The following is an 18,911-nucleotide window of genomic DNA, read 5'->3' on the forward strand; positions in this document are numbered from 1 at the left end:
GTGGTGCCCAGACACACGCCGTTGTCTAAACAGATTGAGTTGCGCGGGCAGCAGTGGCTGTATTGACCGGGGCGGCAAGAAACGTGGTGTTCTGCGATGATCCCTGGTGTGGGGAAGTAGCAGGTCGACTGGGCGCCGGTGAGTTTAGCGAGCGCGTCGAGGAAGAGGAAGAGGATAAGGAAGGGGAGTCGAGAGCGCGTCCGCTGCAGCATCTCTGTTTTGTGACGTAGCACAAGCAGAGCCAGGGGTAGGAGTGTCGTGAGCAGAATCTGAAAGGACGAACGAGCCGGGGAGACAAAGGCTCCTTATAAGGTGACTCCCTGCTGAAGTGCCACTCCATCTTCTCGGTATCCTTAACCATCCTGCGTGCAGGAGGCAGCCGCGCAGAGCGAGTCCGGCTCCCAAGAGCCCCAGCTTCAGGGTCTGGTTCGGCCAGCGAGAAAAAGAAAACACCGGGCGGCAATCATGGGTTGCGTCTGTGGAACAAGCAAGTTATTTAATGGCGAATCCTAAGGCAGATATCTTCATATGAGCGTTGCTTATAGCTCGATCTCTTCACGGCCTCGCTGGGACTCGAGGCTGCGCATTTTGTTGGCGGGGGGTGAGTTATAATGACTAGGGTTGTACAATTTACCGTAAAGAATAATTCCTTACCCAAAATTGCTGACAGAGGTTAATTTATTACTAACGAAGTAATGAATCACGTGCCATAAAAGTGGGTTTAAACTAACTAATAAGAGTATAGCTTGGCGCTTAGCTTTTCTGCCAGCCAATTAAATGCGGGAATTCTTAACCTGTGAAGTTAGAATTATCGCTTTGCTGGCTGTCCTCTGCTCGATAATTCTGCCAAGGCGCTAACCCGATTAGGAGGCGGTAAGTCACGTGATTTTATTTTTTCGTCAGGAATTATTCCTTACCGAAAAAATCCTTAAATTTCGACTTTCCGTAATTACCGTCAACTATTTTGTCCATCCCTAATAATGACAGGCATTCGATTGAAAACCTGAGGGCGAGCACAGCCCCGAGTTCCGGGATCCCGGGCTTACACAGACCAATGGTAACCGGTTACCAAGCTTGTGCTACCGCAGGCTAAGAATAACGTGCATGGTTCTTCCAACAGACGAATTGGGGTGGTTGACTGCCGCATCCGGCGCTTGGATGTGAGGGCCCGCCCTATGAGAACGGCACCCCGCCATGCCCCTCGTATTGCGCTGCATTCCACTCGTCTGGTTTCGCCTGTCAGGCGTTGACATGGCAGGGCTTGCCTCAATTCGTCGCCAGTCAATCAGATCATCCCCAGGCCGGTCAATCCAGATTCCAGCCTTGTCTCACCTCAGCCCATGCCGTTTTTGTTTTTGAGTCCAGACCGTGTCCCATCCTGCTGTCAGCAATCTTTACCATTTTTGAGGCTCTGGATCGTCATTATAAGCATGCTGAGCGGGCTCTCCCTTCCATTCCCTCGCTTCATGGCTCCCATCCGTCGGCACCCATGGCAGGTGAGCCTGCTTTTGACTATCCTTTGCTACGTGGTCCTACATTCGCTGCATAATAGACGGAATGAGCTGAGCTCGTCTGCTGCCTCACGACCACCGCGCTCTGTTATGCGACCGTCCGACTTTGCGCAACACGAGCGGCAATGGAGGCCGTCCGACGACAACTTCCCGCACCCCCTTGAGCCCGCGGGACCGGGCACAATGCGCGATATGAGGTATGCAGTGCGCTGAGAGTTTGTTTAACTGCTGATGTGGTACAGGGAAGAAAAGTTCTACCTTGGCGGAGTGGCCACAGTACAACCGTGGGACGAGTCCCTGCCGCCCGCACTGGCCGTCTACGACCCATACCCTGATTACAATACTCGCGAATGGAGTAAGGAATGGAAAGGTAAATTTAAAGCTTGCGAGGGTCCACGTGGACGGGCTTTGGATCGACGGAGCGCCGAGGATATGGTTCGCGCCTATCCGGGCGTACAGGAGGGTGCGTACCTGCGCATGCTTACCTCTCACGCATACCTTCTCACATGGCTTCTTAACATATGCAGGCTTTCCCTATCCCAAGTATGGCTCCTACGAGGCTCTCGGGCTGGATGGATACACCTGCGCAACCCGTGCCTCCCGCCTCAGTGCATACGGCTACTCCGAGGATAGCTCAGACTCAACCTCGAACCCCGACGCTGTACCGTGGGATACCGTTAACTGGGGAACGCTGCAGTCGCAATGTTTCGAGCATAATGCGAACCGATATTACAAGCCCAGAAAAACGCCGCGCCCGAGTATCCTGCCCCTGAACCCGATCCAATCCGATCCACCGCCAGATGAAGACCAAGGTCAATCCTCGCCGACTCCAAAGAAGCGGTCGGCGGTGATACTCCGCGGATGGCATGATATGGTGTGGACCGAGAACCTCAAGCAGCATGTTCGGTCGCTCATCATGGAGCTGTCGCTGCATTCTGGTGGTGAATATGAGGTGTTCCTGCTCACCCACGTGAAGGACAACGACCTCCTCTTGTATGCCACCGACGAGGGCAAGATCCAAGAACTCAAGGAGAGGTTCATTCCGCCTGAGTTCTGGGACATTACAGTTTTATTCAATGAGCGGACGTTGCAAAGCTGGTATCCCAAGGTGGACGAGCACCGGTATCTACCACCCGCATACCTAAAGCCCTAACCCAGACATATCTAACAACACTAACCGTCCAGACCCGTCTACCAATACCCGCAACCGCTCCAAATCTTCTCCACCGTCTTCCCCGACTTCCACTACTACTGGCAGTTCGAGCTGGACGCCCGCTTCACCGGCCACAGCTACCCCTTCCTCGAGCGCGCAAGCGACTTCGCAAAACAGCAGCCGAGAAAATACCTCTGGGAGCGCAACGCCTACTTCTACATCCCCGGCGCACACGGGAACTGGGACGAATTCAAACACATGGTCGACGAGTCCCTGCGGACCAAAAACGACGCCACCGTCTGGGGTCCCGCGCCCCCCTTCGACTGGATCAAGCCCGTCGGCCCTGAGCCTCCCGTCCCAAGCCCCAAAAACGACAACTACGAATGGGGCGTCGGCGAGGATGCAGACCTCATTACCTTTTTACCTATCTTCGATCCCGTGGAGACAACCTGGGTCTTCTGGGACAAGCTCTGGAACCTCCCGCTCGAGGAAACAACGCGGCGCACATCGCCTGTGATGATGGGTCGGTATTCCCACCGGTTACTCCAACTCATGCACAATGCACAAATAGACGAAGGCGTCGCGCTCGTTTCAGAAATGACACCATCATCCTTTGCGCTCTGGCACGGCCTCAAAGCCGTCTACGCCCCGCACCCGATCTACGCAGACGGGAAGTGGACGCCCAAGGAGCTGAACGGCATCGTGAATAAAGCTGCCGGTGGCCCAGCCAAGATCAACGGCGGCAAAGACAGCTTCTGGAACTGGGACCATAAGCTCGATCATATCGTCTACCGCATGAGTTATATGTTTACCGGGCAGCCCGGGGAGGACTTTTATCGGCGCTGGCTTGGGTATAGGGTTGATCCGGGGCAGTATACGGATGGGAGTCGGGTAGGTCGATGCATTGCTCTTTCCTTGCAAGCTTCTAGTAGTCTTACTTATCTGTACTTGCAGCACCAAGATGCGTGGGGACTGAACTGGTATGATGGTGGGGATTTGGTAAGACCCCCTCTATGACTGGACTAAGCGCCCAATTGGAAGGCTCTTTTGCTGACTTGTGTAGAGGGAGGATCTATACGGACCACTCTGCCTGCCCTCTATGCTGCTACATCCGGTTAAGAATACCGAGCTGAAGAAGGGACCTGATATGGCGGTTCCGGTCTAATGAGATGATGTCTCTCGATGTATATTATGAGAAACGTTGCGGCTTTGCATTGGGGAAACTGCGTTGAGCGGGTATTGTTTTGTCGAATTGAGCGCTTAATATATGAGAGATGTGCCAAACTAAGAGATGAGCTTGTGCGGTGTGCCATTTCTGCACTACTGTTCTGGAGCCTCACCTGCGGTTACGAGACATTTCCGGAGTTGGTGCTACTACCACCGGAGGCCCCCGGCAGATGTTGTAATGGGGCATGGCTTCGCCACGTACCTATATTGCACGTAAGAGCCATACAAAGCCCTAGCTCTAGCGGTCATACTCACACGTATGACTTCTACCCAGCCCTTCAGTCGGATGTTTTGTTTGCGCTCAAATGTAAAAAGAAAGCACTCCCTCCTCCTTAACTTTTCATTGGCGTGTTATGGTTTACATACTGAGCCGGGTATTCGTACTAAAGAATATATTCCTTCCAAGGGATGTTGCTAGGTGTTCCGAAGAGATATACATTCTTGACCTTGACTGTGGAACTCTACGTTGAAGAAGGGGTACGTCCTCATCAAGCCCGAGCCCTACAGCGAAGCAGCGCTGAGCAGTTTTGACGTTCTATTGACTCATTAGTCAATGAATTTATTGATAACGGAGGTTTCTAGTCCAACTATAGCTCCTTTATCTCTTCGAGGCTTTTTCTAGACTTATAGCTGCCTAGTTATACCCGCAGTTTTATCCTGGTACCTGGGCTCATAGGTCTAGGTTTATATTTCTGTACTTAGCTTAACGGAATAGCTAGCCTCCGAAAGAAAGCTACCTATCAAGAATACTGGAGGATCTGATAAGAGTACTGGACAAAGTATAAGGCAAGGAGGGCGAGAGACTAATGTTTTATTTCTAATTTAAAATCATGCCATACCTAACAATCCCAAAGGACCCAGACTAAGACCACAGTCGCCTTAGCCCTTTTCTTTTTTCTTCCGAAACTTTAGGCTAGGCGTGTAATATTAAGCTATCCTCTCCTCTACAGACTTAAACACAGTAGGATATCTTGTTATAATGGTAGGAATAAGCTCTTTGCAGACCTCTCTTAAATACAGGTAGATGCCTACGTGAATACAGGTCGGCCCACCCCGTTTGCAGCTAACCGCAGCTTAATTAAGCTAAGGTAAGCAAGCTAAGCTTGCTTAATTAAAATTTTTAGCTTACCTTATATTTTTAATAAATTTTATTTTATATTTTATTAGTATTTTAAAAAAAGTAATTTTATAATACTTTAAATTATTTTATTATAACTTTAATTAATAATCCCCTTAATAATCCTATAATTAATATACTTATTAATTTATTAATACTAACACCTTTACCTTAGCTAGTTATTAAAAAAGTTTTTATAAATTAACTAGGCTTTTTTAATAAATAAAAATAAAATATTTTTTAAAAGTGTAATTAAGCCCAGGAAGCTAATTTTAATAATATAATATAAAAAATTTTAATTATTTTTAAAATATTTTTTAATTACTTTTTTAAAAGCTACTAGTATTAATACTAGTAATTACTAGTTAAATATATTTTATTTTAACTTATTATTTTTAATTTATTAATTACTTACTAAAGTATTTTATTATTAATTTTAATAATTATATATATATTATTTATATAAATAAAATAACAGGCGCATAGTCCTAAAAAAATATATATAATATATATAAATTTATATTTTTTAAAAATTAATTATTAATTACTTTAGTTTATATATTATAAAATAAAAGTTAAAAATATAAGGTAAATTTTTAACTAGTTTTTTAAGTAAATATATAATAAATTTTACTTTAATTACTTTAAGGTTAAGGTTTATAAGTATTTAAATTTAAAATTATAATATATTACCTATTAAAAGGTTAAAAAAAAATTTTAAATAAAATATATAATAAGTATAAAAAAATTATAATAAGTAAAGCTTTTTTAAAAGTTAAAGTTATATATAAGTAAGTTAAAATTAATTTTATTATTTTAAAATTACTTTACTAACTAAGCTTATTTAGCCTTTTTTAAGTAACTTAAAAATACTTTAAAAATAAAAAGGCATATTTACAGGCAATTTTTATTTATAAGCTTATTTTATAAAAGCATGTTATATTAATAAATAGCCTTAATTTTAAAGTATAAATTAATTTTTAATTATTTTAAAATATTTTTAATATATATTATTATTATATAGCATGCCTGTATAATAATTAAGATAATTTTAATAAGTATTTTATATTTAGCTTATTTAACTAGGCTTAAAATATTAATATTAAGCTATTTTAGGCTTGCTTTAAAAATTTAGCCCTAGTTAATTTTAAAAAATATAATATAATTAAGCTTATTACTAGTTAAAAAAAAAGTATAATATATAAAATTAAAACTAGTTTTTTAAAAATAAAACTAGTTTTATAAGTATCCTTTTTTAAAACCTTAAAATTACTTATTAATTACTTTATTTAGGCCAAAGCCACCCATAAGGGGAAAAAAATTTAAAAAAAAATTAAATATAAGGTTATATTTAATATTTTTATTTTTTTAAATTAATTAGCATGTTTTTTTATTATAATAATTTTTTAAAATATATATACCTATTCTCCCCCTTTACTAAATTAATTTTTAAAAGCTATTTTTAATAAGATTATTAAGCTTATTTATAAGATATAAAATCCTAACCTTATAATAGGTATATAAACTACTTTATAAGTAATTTTATTTAATATTAAACTACTTTTAAGTTATTTTTTAAAAAGTTTAGCCTTTTAAAATTTTTATTAATAATATAATAGCTAAATATTATTTTAAATTTATAATAGCTTTATAAACCAAGATTATTTTTTTATTATTATTATAAAAAAAAGGGCTTTACTTTACTTTAAAAATTAAAAAATAATTAATATATAATTTTAGCTTTTAATTAAGCTAAACTTTAAAATATTTAACTTATTTTATGCCTTAAAAATTAATTACTAATTACTTAAAAAATATTATTACTAGAGGCTTGTTATTTATAAAAATATTATTATAATTATTTATATATTTAATAAGTAAATTAAGCTTTTAGCCTTACTAAACTTTTTTAAAGTTAATAAATTTTATAAGCATGTTAAGGGTGCTTTTAATAAAATTATTTTTATTATATTCCTGCTAAAGTATGGTAAAAGTAAGTTAAAAAGTACTTTTTAAGTATTTTACTTACTTATATTTTACCTTTTTTTTAAAACTAATTATTAACTACTTTTAGTTTTTATATTACTACATGTTTGTATTAATATTAAGACTATAAATAAATATTTTTTACTTTTTAAAAAAATTTTTAGCCTTATTACTTTCGTGCAGGGGTTTTTTAACTAGTTTTTTTATTTTTATAATATTAGTATTAAGGGTATTATAATAAATATATATATATAAAGTAAATAACTAGTAAGCTTTATATAAAATTACTTTTATTTTAGGCTAAACTAGTTTTAGAATTAGGCTAATATTTTTTAAAAAAAAAGATTTTTATAGTTATATTTAAATATGGTAGTTAAAAAATATTTTTATTATATATTATATTTATTTTTTTTAAATTATTTAAAAGCTTTGCCCTTGGGAGGAGTATTATATATTTATTAGTTATTATATAAAAAGGTTGCTTATTATTAAGACTTTAAAAAATTATTCTAATTTTTATAAATTACTTTAAAGTATATTTTTTTATTTTTTAAAGTACTTTAAAATTAGTTTTAACTTTAATTAATATATAAAAATACCTTTATTTATAATTAAGCTAAATATAAAGCTTATTTAGTTATTACTACTAGTTTTAATTAAGCCTGTTTTTAAATTTTATTTAATTATTATAAATAAATTTAGGAAAATATTAATACTATTAAGTAAAGCTACTATAAGTTTTACTTTTTAAGTACTTAAAAGTTACTGCTTAATATAGTTATAAGGTTAAAATTACTTTATTTATTATAAAAACTACTTTTAATTATTAATTTTAAAATAGCTTTTAGTAGCTTAATTAGCGTAATATAAATTAATATTATATAAAAGTTTTTTATAAAACTTAGTATAAATACCGCATAAATAACATGCATAAATAATACCTTAAGTATATATAAAAAAATTATATATATATTAAAATTATTTTTAACCTTTTTAGTATACTAAAAATATAAGGCTTTTAATATAGCAAAGTAAAAAAAGCTATAAAAAGTAAAAAATAGTTTTAATAAAATTTTATTTAAGTTAAGTTTTTTTAAATTTATATATGCCAGGGGCTTTTAATCTTAATTATATTATATAAAAAAATAAAGTATTTTACTTTATATAAAAACTAGTTTTATATTAATAATACTTTAATATAATTTTAGCTATACCTTATAAATAACATGCTTTATATATTTTAATATACCCTAAAAACTACTTTACTTATAGAAAAAACTATTTTAATATTAATAATTTTTTAGGGCTAATTCTACTACACTTACTTATTAATATATTATATAAGTTAATAAAGCCTGCTTTACCCTAAGGCTGGATTTTTTTAATATTAATATTATTTTAGTACTTTTATTATTATATTTATTTAAAAACATGTATTAATATTATAAGTTTACTAATAAACTAGTTTTTAAGTACTTACTAATTATTTTAAATCTCCTAATATTTTTTAAGACTTTCCCACTACCACCTATATAAAAGGCTAAAAATTAAAAGTTAAAATAAAATTAAAATTAATTTTAAAAAGCTAGCCTAGTTAAAGTAATATTTTTATAATAAAATAGCTAGGGGGCCTGCTATATTTACTAAAGTTATTAAATATATTAAAAAAAGGTTAATAATTTTAGTAATTAAAACTAGTTTTAAATTAATTTAAATATTTTTAAAAGTACTTTAGTTACTTATTTAAAAATAAAATTTTATTATTTACTTGGCTTTAATAGCATGTTAATATAGTTTTATATTATAATAATTAAGTTTTAATATACTAGCTAGTTAAAGTATAAATATTATAAAAATATATATATTTATTAATTAAGATCTTTAGCACAGCATGCATATAAAAAATAAATTACTTTAGGTTATTAATAAATTACTTTTATTAAATAAAATATATAAAATAAGTAAAAAATAAATAAGCTTAAAATATATTTTTTTAGCCTAGTAAGTATAATATAGTAATAAAAATTTAAAAATAAGTTTTTAATTAAAAATAAGTAAATAGATTTTTTAAAAATTTTTAGCTACTTAGTAATATTAAAAGTACTTTTAAAGTAATTAAGCTTAATAATCTAAAGGTATTTTATATAATAAGCTATATACTTAATTTAAATCCTACTTTTATTAATTTTTTTATAACCCTAAACTAAACTAGTTTAGCCCTAATTAAAAGTACTTTAAATTTAAAAAAATAATAGTTATCTTTTTACTTTTTTTTAAAAAATAACTAGTTTTTAATAGGCTTATACCTAAAAATAAAACTAGTTTAGGAGCTATTAAAGCTAGTTTTAACTTAATTATAAAAAAGTAAAGTTTATTATAATTTAGGGTATTTAATTATAGCTTATTATATATAAAAAAACTAAAAACTAAAAAACTACTTTAAAAGTAGTTAATGCTATATATACCTTGCTAAAAAAAAGTAAAAAATATAAAATATGCCCGTAGGCGCCCTGCTAAATTAAAAAAAAATAAAAAAGAATATAAAAAAAACTATTTAAAAAGTAGTTTTTATAATAGTATTATTAATAGCTAAAAAACTTTTTTTTGCTTTTTTTTTATTATTTTAACTAGTAGTATTAAGCTTTTTAAAAAGCTTAAAGTAGTTATAATTATTAATTTACTTTTATAAGCAGTATTTTAAAACTAATTAAAAAGTACTTTTTAAAGTTAATAAGGTAAAAAAACTTACTAGCTAGTACCTTTTTTAACTTATATATATTATAAGAAATTTTATAGCCCTTTTTATTATTATTTTTTTATAATAATAGGGTTATACTAAAACTAGTTAAAAAGTACTTTTAATAAAAAAATATAGCTTACTTATATTTATATTTTACTTAAATAAAAGTTAAGGTAAAATAACTAGCTTTATAGCCTAGCATGCCTTTTAATTATTAATAATAAATTAATAAGAATTTATAAAACTAGTTAAAAAATATTTTTTATAAGTAATAACTAAACTTACTTTTAGCCTTTTTAATTTTATTAACCTTTAGGTAGTTTTTAATATTTTTTTATTTTTAAAAACCCGGGTAAAAAGGTAAATAATAAAATACTTATTAGTGTAATGTAAGGGCGCCCTAGCACCCAGATATTCTCTACTAATAATAATAAAGCTTGGTAAAGTATCTTTAACTAATAAAAATAAAGTATTTAAAACCTTAATAAATTTAATTAAAAGAATTACTTAAAAAACTAAATATACTATAACCTTTAGCCTTTTTATATAAGCCTTGCCCGGAGGCCTAAGGCCTTTAAGTAATTTTTTAAACTATTTTTATTTAAAAAGTAAGTAATATTTAAATATTTTTATATTCACGCCCCTTATAATTACTTTTTAATTATTAAGGTAATTTAATATAAAACACGCCTTTAATTTACTATTTAAATAATACCTAAAACCTAAGGTTCCTAAGTTAAGGTCCCTGGTTAAAGCTAATATTATATTAAATTTAATATTATATTAAATTTAATATTATATTAAGTTTTATATAGTAATTTATAATAATAAGATTTAAAAAGCTAAATAAGTGCCTAAGGTATCTTATATAAGTAATATTAATACTTTGTGGTGGTATAACCTAGGTGCCTTAAGTATTACTTAATAATATAACCTAGATTAATATTAACCTTAATAATTTCTTTTTTTTAAAAAAATAATCTATCCGCGATTTAATGCTAGCTATTTTAAAAAAATAATAAATAAGTAATTTATAATACTAACTTATTATTATATTATAATATAACAGTGTTTCTTATTATTATTATTCTTATTATTTATTATTTTTGGTTTAAAATATTAAATAATATTTAATACTTTATTTAAAATACCTTACTACCTATTTGTATTTAAAATAGCGCTTAACTATAAAATAGCTTTTTTATTAATTTAATTTAAGTTTAGTTTTTTTAAAATTTTAAACCTTAAATTACTTTTATATAACTAGACTATATAACTTTATTTTAACTTTTATTTATTTTTTTACCTTGTCTTTTTTTTTTAATTTATTTAAATAAAATTATTTTTTTTAATACTGCGCTGCATTTTATTAATATTAAAAAAGTATAATTAATAGCTTTTTTAATTAAAAACTAAAAAAATAAGGTTTAAACAAAACCTTAAGGGGCCCTTATTTTTAAAAATTATTTTTTTTAATTACTTATCTAGTTACTCCCCTACTAGTAAGTACCCTAAATAATTTTAAATAAAGCTTTTAAGGCTTTTTTTAAGTAGTAATAAATAACTAACTATAAATAACACCCTTTTATTTTATTAATTTTAAAAATAATCCTTTTTTTAGCCTGCATTTGTGTGCAGGGTTTTACTTTAATAATAAGTATTTTTTTACTTATAGTAGCCTATTTAAAGGCTTTTTAATAATAATATATTAATATTAAAGTATACTAACTTAAGTTTTATTAAAATAATTAATAACTTATTTTATTATTATTTTTTATCCCCCGCCGGGCTGCTGTTAATTAGCTTATAAATAATATATATAATTATTACAGGCTTTTCAGCCTAATAATATATTTTTTAATTTTCTTTTACTTATTAAGTATTTTAAATAAAAATATCCTAAATAATAATAATAATAATAATAATAATAATAATAATAATACTAGCATTACCGCGCCCTTTATAATTACCCCCTTTATTTTTATTTTTTTTTTAACTTTTTTTTATTTTTATTATAACTAGTCCCGCCCTTTTAGTAAAGGTAAGTCTTCCTTATTTTTTTTTAAATAACTTTTGGTATAAATAGCTAATAGCTTTTAAATATACCTTAAATATACTAAGATAATCTTTTATAATAATAAAAAAAAATAAAAATAATTAGTAAATTTTTATTACTAGTAGTAAACTAAAGGTATTCCCCAAGAAAAACCTTTATGGGCCTTATTATAATTATTTTTTTAAGGTTTAGGTTTAGTATATATTTACTATTATAATAATAGTAACAAGTGCAAGCCTATCCCTGTTTATATATATAGTAATATTAATATTTTATAATACTTACCTGCTAATAAAAGCTTAAAAAAATATATAAGCATGCAAAAAAAGTTTAATAAATATATACAAAATATTACTAAGGCTTTTAATAAGGTGATAGTAAAAGTTTAGTTAATAAATAATTTATATTATATTATTTTTATACTTATTAACAAGCTTTGCTTATCCGCCGGCAAGACTTTAGCCGCTTTTAATAAAGGGTATTAAAAAATATATAATAAAAATATATTTAATATAACTAATCTTACTATTATAGTAATTTTAGATTTTATTTTTTAAAAACTTTATATTTTTATTTATGCCCCTTTTTAAGGTTTTATATAGCTAGCTTTTGAATTAGCAGCCTTATACTACTTTAATATTTTATTTATTTTTTATTTTTTAAAAAAAACCTTTTTCCCTTTTTAATATACTTTTATAAATATAACTTATAAATTTTAGTAGTTTAGAGCTATTTAGGTTATAGTTTATTAAACCTTAAAATTATATAAAATAAAAAAAAAGGTAACCATTTTTACCTAGGTTTTTAATATATAAATCTAATATTATTTTTAGGGCCATAGGTAGTCTAAATTTTATTAAAAGGTGTTTTATTTATAATAGTAGTTTATTAAACCTTTAAACCTTTTAAAATATAAAAAAAAGGTAACTACTTTACTAGTCCTTTAGCTTTAGTAATATAAAAACTTAGTAAGTAAAAAATTATTATTACTTTTTTTTAAACCAGGGGTATTTTAGTGTTATTTTAGCTAGTTTATAATAATTTTTTAAAGCCTTTTATACATGCTTAAAATTTTTAAATAGCTTTTATAAGTTTTTATAGCTAGGCTAGCCTTTTTATTAAATTAAAAACTAGTTTAGTTTATAAGTATATTATTTAATAAAGATAACTTTAACTTTTTATTTTTACTTTTTATTAATAAGTTTTGCATTATAAATTTTTTTATTTTTTTTAAATTTAGGTTATTTAGTATAAGGCCTTAGCAAGAATATATAAAATACTAAATAAATATTTAATTAAGTATAATAACTAGTAAGCCAGAGCTAATATACCTACTTTTTAATAAGTTTAATAATTTTAAAAAAACTATTAAACTTTTAATTAAGTTTTTTACTTAGTTAAATTATTTTAATATTATATAATAATAATAAAATTTTATTCCCAACCTTAAATTTAGTAAGAATATATTTTTTATTATAATAAAGGGCTTGCTTTTTTAGGCCTTATTTATATAGTTTTATAATTTATTTTATAACTTATATAATTAATAAAGTTTATTTTTTAATAAAAAATATAATATTCTTTTCTTATAATTTTTTAATAAAAAAATAATAGGTTTTTAGCCACGCAAGGCTATTTAAGGTATATACCTAGTTATATTATATTTTAAATTATTATAGGTAAATAATATAGCTAGCAAAAATATAACCTAGTTATTTTATTAAAAGTTATAATAAATATATAGGTATGTTTTAAGTATTTAATTTTATTATTTAATTTAATTATTTAATTATAAATAGTATATAGTATTAAGGTGTTTTTTAATTTATAATACTTAATAAAATAATTACTAATAACCTAAGGTAAATAATAAGCCTTAATTAATAACTAGGCTTCTGGGCGCCCTTGTATTATATATTATTTTTTTTAATAAACTTATTAATTAGCTTTTTAGTATTAACTTTTTAGGTAATAAAAATATATTTTACTTTTTTATTAAAATAATTTATTATTACTAATATTATGTTATACACGCGGCCTTTATACTTTAATAAAGGTAAGTTAATAATAAAGTTTATAAAAAATTTTTTATAATATATTTAAAATTAATAAAAAAGTAAGCTAGCCTTGGGCTAGCTATTATAAAGCTTTAAATTTTTAATATAAAAAATACTTTTTAATATACTCTTGGACTTTTTTATTAAGATTTTTTTATTAAAACTTGCGCTTAAGTAACTTAATAATATACCTATAACTAAAATAGCTTATATAAAAATTATTATAATATATTTTTATAATTTTATATTATAGTGTGGATATAAAAGGGATATAAATAACCTTTTAATAAAAAAAAATTATTTTTTATATACTAGTACTTTAAATAAAAGCCCTACCTTATTTTAATTAAAATTATTTTTTTTAGTTATTATTAAATATAGCTAGCGTAAGCATCCTTATATTAAGCTTTAAATAACTTTTATTAAAAAGTTTTATAGCTAGTTTAGTAGGTTTTTTCTCGCGGGCTGCCTTTATAACCTATAATTTAAAATATATTAACCCTAAAAGTTAATACTTTTTTTAACCTTTTTTTTAAAGGGGTAGCTAGGCCCTTTAGTGCCTGTTTAGTATTAATTTAGTTAAAAAATAATTTTAATTTTTTTTATAAAGTTAAAAGTAAACTAACTTAGTACTTTTTATTTTTTACTTAATAGTTTAGGTATTTTAATAATATATTTATTAAATTAAACCTTTCTGGCTTATACTTAATCTTAAAGTTATAAATTATTAATAATTTTATTTAATAAGCTTACCTTTAATTTAAAACCTTTATTTTAAAAAAGTATTATAAGTTATTATAATTATATTAAATATATATAAAATATATAAAGCCCTTTAGGTAATATTACTACTTTTTAAAAAACTTAATAATTATAAGTAATTTTTAATTATAAACCTTGTATTTTAGCTTTAATTTATAAAGTTATTAAAAATAAAAGGTAATAAGCTACTACTAATTTTATTTTTTTTATTAAATATTTTTTCCTAATTTAACTATATAATAATACTAGCTATAATAAAATTTAATATATTTATAATAATAAAAATCTTTTTTTTAGGTTAAAATATTATAATATTAAAGGCTAGGTAAAAATAAATTTAACCCTTTTAAAAGCTTTTTATATATTATTTAGTTATAAAAAGGGGCTATTCTTACACCCCTTAACCATGTTTTTTAAAAATTATATTATAAGGCAAGTTACTTTAGTATATTTTTTAATAAATTATTTAAAGTAGTTTATAAATTTTAAAAAAACTTATAACTTATAATATAATATTAATACTAGCTAATTAATAACTATTTAATTTTATACTAGGTTAATAAATATTTTACCCTAGCTAATAATAAAACTAAAAAAACTTACCTTTTTTTAATAAAAACTATACTTTAATAACTTTATATATAAATTATGCTTTTACAAGCGTTCCAGGACTTTTTAAATATATTAAATATACTTTTTTTTTAATTTTTAAAAAAATTAGGATATTATTTAGGTAAATTATACAAAAATTATTAAGAACCTTGCTTATTACTATATTAATATAAAACTAAAATATTATAGGTATATTAATAAAATTAAATAATATAATTATATATTTATAATAACTATACTAGGTTTAAAATACTATTTTTTACTTATTTCCTTGCTTTATATAAATATAATAATACATGTTATAAAGGTTAAGTTTAATAAAGTATTATATATTTACTAACTAATTCATAAGTTTATTAATATAAGGTAATAAATAATAATTTTTTTTTAAGTTATTATATTTAAACCTTAATAATTAATATATAAACATAAAAATTTGTTTACTTTTTAAGTAAAAAAAATAAATACTTTTACTAAATTTTAAAATAGCTATATTTAACCCCTTGCTAATATTTTATTAAAATACTTTTTTAAAGTTAATAATTTATAATAAAAAAGGTTATAAATAGGCCCCTAAAAAGGTATTTTACCTTTTTTTAAATAAATTTTATGGCATACTTTCTTACTTAAAAGTTAAGATATTTTTTTTTAAAAAAGACCTAACTTTATTTAATATATTAAAAAGGCAGGACTATAACTAGTATACCTTTAGTTTTTTTTAATTTATATAAAATTAAAAGTATAGAACCCTTTTTTATTATTTTAATAAATTTTTTTATTAGTTTAATTTAAAAACATGGGGTATAATACCGCTAATATTATTAACTAGTAATTAAAAAAAATATTTAAATTTACTTTAGTTATTTAAGGCTATTTAAGCACGGCTTAGTACTTATTATAAACAAGATTAATAATATAAAATATTATATTAAATATTTTTATCTTGCTAATAAAATTATGGATTTATATTTTAACCTTAAATTAACTATAATATAAAGTAATTTTTTTATTAATATACTAAACTAGTTATAATATTTAATCCATAGCTATTTTAATTTTTTACTTTTTTAAAAATTAAACTAAAAAAAAATTTATACTAGCCCTAGTATTTAGCAAAGCTTTAAATTATTTATTTGAATTATTTTTTTAAACTTGCAAATTTACTAAAATAAAAAATATAATAAGCTTATTTATACTAGTTAAAATTAATAGCCTAGGGCCTGGTAATTATTATTTAGTTTTTAATTTTTTATTTACTTTTATTTTAATTAAGTAATTTTTTATAAAATGCCCTTCCGCGCTATATATATAATAATAATTTTTTTTTTTATTTATTTTTTTAGGCAAGAGCTAATACTTAACTTGCACTAGCTTTTACTTACTAGTTTTACTTTTAAAGTTATAATAATTTTTTTAACCTTGCTTTTTTAAGGGCTATTTTAATAAATTTTAGTTTTTTTTATTTATTAAAATATTTTTATTTTAATTTTAATTAGTACCTTTTACTAGATTCTTGTTTTTTATAATAAAAGGGTTTTTATTATTTTTTTTAGTTATTATTTTTAGGTGCTTTTTACTTTTTGCATGCTAAAATTAACTTATATTAGGTTATTTTTATCTTAATACTTTTAAAAATAGTTAAAAAATTTTACAAGCGTGTTATATATTATTAATATAGCTTATTTAATATATAAATATAAATAATAGCCTTTTTGGGAGTGCCCCGGAGGGGGTTAAAAACTATTTTTTAAAATTTTATTAACTATACTTTTAGTAGTTAGCTATTTTATTATTTATTTATAAAATACTTTATTTTTTAACTAGCTTAATCTTTTTTTAGGTTAACTTATTAATATATAAACTTTTTAAATATTACCCACGTGGGTGGCTTAGTAAGCCTTTTTTTATTTTATATATTATTTATATTATATATTTTTTTTTAACTTTACTTATTAAATAAATAACTTTACTTATTTTAGTGCCATATTATATAGGGGCTTTATTAAATATATTTTTAAAATTATTAAAAAATATTTTTAGTTTTATTAAGTTTTTATTATTAAAAATCTTAATATTTAAAGGCTTTAGTTTTTTTAGCTTAGGCTTATTTTATAATAATTACCATGCTAATATATTAATAACCTTATTTTCAATAAATATTTAAGGTTATTTATATACTTAGTCCTGGTTAAGTAATATTTTATTTATAATATTATTATTATTATTTAAGCTTAATAAATTAAATAGCTTTTTAAAATTTTTAGTAAGTAAAAGTGGCTTATTTAGCTATTAATACCCTTTAATTTATTAAGTTATTTACTTACCCTTATTAAGCTTTAGTTTTAATAGCATGTTTTATTATAATATTATAATAAATAGCCTAGCCATAGGCATTTTTAAGATAATATTTTTAATTAAAATAATACTTATTATAATATATTTAGGGTTAATATACTATATAAGATTTTTAAAAAAATAAGGTAATAAAAATTTTTTTAAGCCTTACTTATTAAAAAAATAAGTTATTTAATTTAATATTTAAGTTAGCAACCTTAATAATAAAAATATTATTAAATATTAATAATATAAGTTTAGGTAAAAATAATAGTTTTAAGCTTTTTTATACTTAAGTTTATATTTTAAAAATCTTAATTAAAATAGCTTTAATTTACCTTTATTTATTTAAAAATTTAGTTTAAAATATTATATTAATAATATTTAAAAATTAATAAAAAAATAATTTTAATTATAAGGGCGCCCTGGCATTTAAATATTTTTTATTAATAATAATAAAGCTTAATAAAGTATTTTTAATTAATAAAAATAAAGTATTTAAAACCTTAATAAATTTAATTAAAAAAATTACTTAAAAAATTAAATATATTATAGCCTTTAGCCTTTTTATAAAAGCCTTGCTTAAAGGCCTAAGGCCTTTAAATAATTTTTTAAGCTATTTTTATTTAAAAAATAAGTAATATTTAAATATTTTTATATTTATATTTTTTATAACTACTTTTTAATTATTAGGTACAATTTAATATAAAGCATGCTTTTAATTTATTACTTAAATAATATTTAAAACCTAAGGTTCCCAAGCTAAGGTTTCTAGTTAAAGTTAATATTATATTAAATTTAATATTATATTAAATTTAATATTATATTAAATTTAATATTATATTAAATTTAATATTATATTAAGTCTTATATAATAATTTATGGTAATAAAATTTACTAAGTTAAATAAATACCTAAGGCATCCCGCACGGGTAATATTAATGCTTTATAATGGCATGACCTGGGTGCCTTAGGCATTGCTTGATGGCGTGACCCGGATCAATGTTGGCCCTGACATGTAATAACCATGGAAGTTATTAATATTATTAAAGCTTATTTAAATTAGTTAAAAAGTACTTTTTATAAGTACCTAAAGGGACTTACTTTATTAAAATAGCCTTTAATTTAATAGCAAAGCTTTTTTAAAAAAAAGATAGGCTATTTTATTATTTTATAAATAATTAATTTTAAAGTACTTCCCAGGGATGCATGTAAGGTTAAAAAAAGTTAAAAAAATAAAAATTAAAAAGTAATTTAAAAGTACTTTTAACTTTTACTTTTTAATAATAATAGCTTTACTTATTTTTAGCTTTAGCTTTAAAAAAACTATTTTATTATTTAAAATTTATATGTATT

General features: G+C 25.5%; 1 protein-coding gene across 1 annotated transcript; it reads left to right on the plus strand.

The window, feature by feature from the left end:
* Positions 1-1,466: 1,466 nt before the first annotated feature.
* On the plus strand, positions 1,467-3,829 carry DSM5745_08614 (DUF3405 domain-containing protein; the record flags this gene model as incomplete). The annotated part of the gene is made up of 6 exons (XM_026750630.1): positions 1,467-1,708; positions 1,754-1,974; positions 2,039-2,633; positions 2,697-3,555; positions 3,619-3,663; positions 3,728-3,829. The coding sequence occupies 6 exons, from the start codon at positions 1,467-1,469 to the stop codon at positions 3,827-3,829; spliced, it is 2,064 nt and encodes a 687-aa protein (XP_026600643.1).
* Positions 3,830-18,911: the final 15,082 nt, after the last annotated feature.

Source organism: Aspergillus mulundensis (assembly GCF_003369625.1).
Source record: "Aspergillus mulundensis strain DSM 5745 chromosome Unknown scaffold_10, whole genome shotgun sequence".
NCBI classification, from domain to species: domain Eukaryota; kingdom Fungi; phylum Ascomycota; class Eurotiomycetes; order Eurotiales; family Aspergillaceae; genus Aspergillus; species Aspergillus mulundensis.